We start from the raw sequence: 6419 nt of genomic DNA, 5'->3' as shown, positions 1-6419 counted from the left end.
ATCATCTTTGGGACTAGCTCTATTCAGGTCTCTGTAGTCTACACACATTCGAACTTTTCCATCTTTCTTCGGAACTGGCATAATATTAGCAATCCACTGCAGATAAGTTGCAACAGCTAGAAAACCTGCACCAAACTGCTTCTTGACCTCTCCTCTGATCTTGACAGCCATGTCTGGTCGAATTCTTCTCAACTTCTGCTTGATGGGCGGGCATTCCGGCTTCAACGGCAGCTTGTGCACAACTATGTCGGTGTCGAGTCCTGGCATATCCTGATATGACCAAGCAAACACATCCACATATTCATGTAGTAGCTTGACTAGTTCCTCTTTCACATTTTTTTCAAAGCAATTCCGACCTTGACTTCCTTTCTATCCTCCTCAGTCCCCAGATTGATCACATCCACTGGTTCCTGATGAGGCTGAATCATCTTTTCCTCTTGTTTCAAAAGTCTGGTCAACTCTTCTGGAAGTTCGCAGTCTTCCTTACCATCCTCTTCAGCTTGGTTAATCGGGAGGTCGATGTCATAGGGAATTATAGCATTGTCGTGTTCAATGGATCCAATTATTAATGATCTGCATGGAAATGATTTTTCTTTTTAGAGGAAGATTTTGAAAAATGAAAGTGATGTGAAATAAAAATTGCTATTTTTTGTTGTTTATTTGTTTGTAAAAAAATAAATAAATTAAAAAGATGAAAGACAAGGATCTCAAAAAATGTGCTTTGTATTGATGATAAGGCTTAAATATTAACACAAAATGGGCCCTACAAAGCTATCCATATGCCTTGGGCATGACATTGGAGGTTTTAGAAAACAGTAAATTACTTTGAACAAGAAACTATATTCGGAACATCTGTTGCCTTCCAGTTAGTGAGAGCGGCATCCGGAGGTCCATAAAACACCATCTTGGACAAATCTAGATCTTCATCTTCAAGAGCATTCACTTGATCATCACTTCGGAAACCAGCTTTGGAGAATATTTCCTGAATGCTAGGAACCTTCCCCTGATGTATCTTCTGATCTTTGAAAAGTTCAATAGACGACTGATATCCTAATCCACACTTCTCTTTCTTCTCTGGTAGTTCAATCATTGTGCCCCAACTTCCAGGGTAACCAGCTTCAATTGCAGCTTTCACACTCTTCCACGAGTTCATGACCCCCTTGGGTTCTTCAACAAGTTTCGGCTTAGTCTGGACCATATTGACCACTTCAAGGGCTTGGAGAGGAGTTTCAACAATGTCTTCACCTACTTCAATGTATCTGAAAGAAGTCAAATGGCTGACGAAAATATCTTCCTCTCCGGATACTGATAACAGCTTACCAGAAGTAACAAACTTCAGCTTCTGGTGAAGTGTCGAGGTGACAGCTCCAGCAGCATGGATCCAAGGTCTACCCAACAGACAGCTATAGGCAAGCCTAATATCCATTACCTGGAAGGTAATACGGAAAGTTTGAGGGCCAATCAGGATTAGGAGGTCAATCTCCCCAATAATTGTTCGCTTAGACCCATCAAAAGCTTTCATTATCAAAGCACTGGGTCTCATCTGCACCCCTTCAATATTCAGTTGTGCCAGGGTAGTCTTAGGTAACACGTTCAAGGATGAACATGTATCTACCAGTACTCGAGCCAAAGTGACATTTGTACAGTGAATGGAGATATGAAGTGCCATATTATGTTCTCGCCCATTAGAGGGTAAATCATCATCAGTGAACATCAAACAACTACTAGCATTGAGATTAGCAACCACATTATCAAACTGAATAACACCGATATCTTCTGCCACATAAGCTTCGCTCAAGAACTTCAATAGAGCAGTCCTATGAGCTTCAGAACTCATAAGTAGAGAAAGAATGGATATTTTTGAAGGAGTTTGGTTGAGCTGATCTACGACCTTGTAATCACTCTTCTTAATGATCTTCAAGAATTCTCTATCCTCTTCAACAGTCACTGCTTTCTTAGATGAGCCTTCTCCTGCTTCTGGAGGATTCACCTCTTTCCCATTTGTTGGTTCAATTGTTGGTGCACTTTCTTTGTTTGGGATCACTTCAGGAGAGAAAACCCTTCCACTTCGAGTCACACCACTAGCTCCAGCGATGTTAGTCACATCTGGCTCTTTCAAGATTACTGGTTTGTTACCCACATAAACTACAGGCTCATAGTTCCAAGGCACGGCTTTGGTACTATCAAATGAGAATGGAGCGGGAACATGGATAACCATGGGCTCAATCTTCTTCACTGGCTCTAGGTCAACATTTCTCTGATAAGGAACCACAAAAGGCTTGGGAAGCCTCTCTTGATCAAACACAGGCACAATCACAACAACGTCCTCATTAATCTTTGCTCTAGTGAACTGAATAACCCGTTGATCCATCAAACGTTGAAGATAAATTTTGAATTCACCACACTGATCAGGGTTGGACGAACACACCACACAACTTTCATGTACTCCATTCATCAATTCTGCTTCCATCAATCTAGCATGGACCACTGTTAAAAGAGTCTTCAACTTGAACACATCCTTTATCATTCCATCATCAGTTGAACTTTCTATAGCATTGACACTTGAACTATCATGTTTAGGCAAAGGATTGTTCCCCACATTTGGAACATCAGCAAAAGACAAAATTTTCTGATCTATCAACTCTTGGACCCGAAGCTTGAACACCTTGCAATTCTCTATTGTATGACCCTTTGAATTAGCATGAAAGGCACATCTAGCATTCTCATCATACCAAGGCTTATTCGGCTTCGGAATTAGAGGTAATGCCCTTGGCACGACAGTCCCATTCTGGATTAGATACGGTAACAATTGAGTGTAAGTCATTGGGATAGGAGTGCTACTCACATTATTGTACTGTTGATATGGCCTCTGTTGATTTGGTCGTGGCTGCTGGACTGGACGTGGTTGATTATTCTATTGGTTTCTCTGTTGATGTTGAGGTGGAGGAGCCTGGAACTGAGGTTGTGGAGCTTGATATTAAGGTACCGGAGCTGGAAGAGGAACAGGAGCAATTGGACGGTAAGGCATGGTTGGATATTGAGCAGCCGCTATGTAAGGGTACTGATAATAAGGCATAGAAGCAGGAGCCTTGTATGGTGCCCCCCCCCCCCCCCATGAGAAGAACTGGCACTAGTCTCACCCTCCTTCCTCTTGAATCCGTTGAAAGGCTTCTTCAAGATTGGTTGACTGCTGGAACCTCCCTGGATTTTACCACTCTTCAGTCCTTCTTCTACTCTTTCTCCCATGATCACCATGTCATAAAATCCTGTGGACACACTACTGATCAATCTTTCATAATATTGGCCCTGCAAGGTTCCCATGAAAATGTCAATCAATTCACGATCAACCAGCGGCGGGTGCACCCTTGCAGCCAATTCTCTCCAGCGTTGTGCGTATTCTTTAAAAGATTCATTGTCTTTCTGGGCCATACTCTGAAGCTGAGTACGGTTTAGTGTCATGTCAGTATTATATTTGTATTGCTTTGCGAATGCTTCAACCAACTCATCCCAAGTGTGGATGTTGCTACATTCCCACTGTATGTACCAGTCCAAAGATACCCCAATTAGACTGTCCTGAAAGCAATGGATCATGAGCTTATCATCTCTGGCATAAGCAGCCATTTTTCTGTAATACATTTTCAAATGTATGTTAGGACATGTGAGTCCTTTGTATTTTTCAAATTCAGGCGCTTTGAATTTTGGAGGAATCACCACGTCTGGGACTAGACACATCTCCAAGGCACTTAAACGGGTTGAGTTATGTCCTTCCAAGATTCTTAGCTTTTCGGCCAGAGCACGACACATCAAGATAGCCTTAGAATCTTGGGCAGCAGTAGGGATGACCACTGGAGTAGCTCCATTGTAATTCTGCATTTCAAACTCGTCCTGGAGCTCTTCATCAGTGCGGGGCATGACTACTTGATTGACTATCGGAGGTCCTTGCACAGCGACTCCATCAGCTACTCTAGAAGTATGCGCAGGCGGAGGCACATGATTTCTTTCAGGCGGTGGAACAAAGCCTGGAGGAAGACCGTAGATAACAGGATTTGGAATAGGAACTGAAGGTCCTGATTGAAGAGCAACCCCTTGAACTAGAGCATCGTTCCTTGCAGCAGCGGAAACACGAGCCTCTTCTTCCCTTTTAGCCAGAGCTTGTATAGCCTCAAAGATCTGCTCGATCTTGCTTTTGACAGAGTCCATCTCCTCTCTGAAGGCAGCTTGTTCTTCTCTAACTACATCCATGATTCTTCTTGTGTTGGAGCGAGTAGCGTATGCACGTTGAGGAATCAGCTTGAACTACTTGACACGAGGAAAAATGGAATGAGTTTTTGTTTTGAGAAATGAAATGCATGATGCATATGTTAATGCACGTGGATTTAAAAATGTCTTTTATGCTTATGTTCAATTTTATTTTCAGGGAATCGTGTTAGATTCCTTGTAACTTAGCAAGCATTCAAAGAGATCACGGGGAATAAAACAAGAATGGAACCAAACTTTTTTGTACAAAAGAAACTCAAAATCCTTCATTCATTCAATTCAAAATAGAGTACAAGGATTAAGTACAAAATATTCTTTCAAACATAAAGGAAAGTACAACATAAAAAAAAGGTCAAACTGCAGGCTTCTGTTTGTTGAGATCTTCCAACTCTCCTTTGAACCTTTTCATCATGTCTTCACAAAGATAAATAAATTCAGTCACTGAATGAGGGATGTTGTCATTGTCTATGTCTTCCAAAGCACATCTTAGCATCAAAGGCACATTCGTAGCCATGCCATTACAGAAGTTTATCAAACTGGCAAACTTGTCTCGATACTCATTTCTTTGTTCATGTAAAAACTGGATGGTTTCCTCGCAGGCTGCCAAACTAGCATTCACATTTTCCCTTGCGTTCATCCAATCTTCACCTTCTTGTAGCAAAGAGTTATGTCGGCCTCTCCAGTATCGTTCCCACTCATTAGCATTTTCAGCCTCCTGGCACTTTCCTTTCCACATTTCAGGTGTAACCTGAGTAGCAGCCATAGCACTCTCTTTACTGCGACGTTCTCGTTCTTCCCTTTCTTTTGATTCAAAGAGTGAAACATTGAGCTTGGCTATCTCAGCCTCAAGCATCTCTCTTATCTCCTTCTTTTGTTTTGTGGCAAGCTTCCACCATTTCTCTTTCTCACGACAATCCCTCTCAACCTCTTTCAGTTGGCTTTTGACGGTATTCAAGCAGCTGTCAGCCTGATCTGACCCCTGTTTGACTCTTTTTCTCTTATATTCCTCCTTATCAGTCCTTTCCACATTTGCTTGAAGTTGTGTTTTCTTTCGCCCAAGCTCCCACTTATGATTATCCCTTTCTTCAATAATTCGGAGAAGGATCAATCGTAGCTCTTCATTCTCTTTTTCCAAACTTTGGATGACAACTTTGAGCTCTTTAGCTTCCTCCATAGTGACGTGAGTAGGTTCTAGAGGATTTGTATGCATTGGAGGCTCATAAGGATATGGTGGTTTGTCTTGAGAACCTCTGGCTTGGATCCAACTTGTATATGGCCCTCTAGCTATACAATTCTTCTTTCCACGCTCCCTTTTTCCTTCTCTACGAACTTTAGTCCAGGCACGACCTATCCTCTTCACCAGATCAAAGTCCTTCACTCCTTCTCCCAGCAAGAAACCTTCTAACAACTTGTCTTCTGGTTTGTCATTCATAGGAAACCCAAGTTGCCGCATAGCAATCTCAGGGTTGTAATTGATGCAACCTCGAGTTCCTATGAGTGGCACATTATGGAAGTTGCCACATTTGACGATTATGTCCACGTCATCATAAACACGAGAGTACCAGGTGATGTCGTTGGCAGTGAGAGACATGAGTTTTTGAGACCACTTGAGGTTATCCTTGTTCTGAACAAAAGGCCCTTCGCTTGGTAAGTGAGATAAGAACCATTTATACAGTAAAGGAGCGCAACACTGGATCATCCCCCCCTTCTTCTCATTTCTCCAATTGATAGAGTGATAAACATCTGCAAGCAAGGTGGGAATGGGATTCTTGAGCAAGAAAATGCGTATAGCAGTCATGTCCACGAAGTCATCAATGTTCGGGAACAAGACAATCCCATTTTCACTTTGGCATTGAAAGCGACCCAATCTTCTTTACTTTTGAAATCTGAAGCTTTTCCCACTAAGAACTTCAAAGTGAAGCCCAAAGTGTCTTCTTTTGGTCCAAGATTAGCTTTCACTTCCGCTTTATCTAGATGTATAGATGAACTTATTTGTTGATGTGTAGGAAATTCCCCTAGACCGGTGTACGGGACTTCATCCTTGATACCAATGTCTGCTATATGTGAGAACTCTTCCAGTGTTGGCGCTAACTAGAAGTCCTGGAATGTGAAACACCGCAAGGGAGGATCATAGAATTGTGCCAAAGTGAAAATGGCCCAAG

At 42.2% G+C, this 6419-nt stretch overlaps 1 protein-coding gene across 1 annotated transcript; it reads right to left on the bottom strand.

Moving 5' to 3' along the window:
- Positions 1 to 820: 820 nt before the first annotated feature.
- Positions 821 to 4242, bottom strand: LOC127095282 (uncharacterized). The gene is made up of 5 exons (XM_051033995.1): positions 3141 to 4242; positions 2987 to 3048; positions 1903 to 2788; positions 1616 to 1824; positions 821 to 1159 (listed from the first exon to the last, which is right to left on the bottom strand). Exons 1-5 carry the CDS (start codon positions 4240 to 4242, stop codon positions 821 to 823), a joined length of 2598 nt encoding a protein of 865 aa, XP_050889952.1.
- Positions 4243 to 6419: the final 2177 nt, after the last annotated feature.

This window comes from Lathyrus oleraceus, chromosome 1 (assembly GCF_024323335.1).
Source record: "Lathyrus oleraceus cultivar Zhongwan6 chromosome 1, CAAS_Psat_ZW6_1.0, whole genome shotgun sequence".
NCBI lineage: Eukaryota > Viridiplantae > Streptophyta > Magnoliopsida > Fabales > Fabaceae > Lathyrus > Lathyrus oleraceus.
Note: the sequence above shows the minus strand (reverse complement) of the source record. Positions and strands in the feature narration are given on the sequence as shown.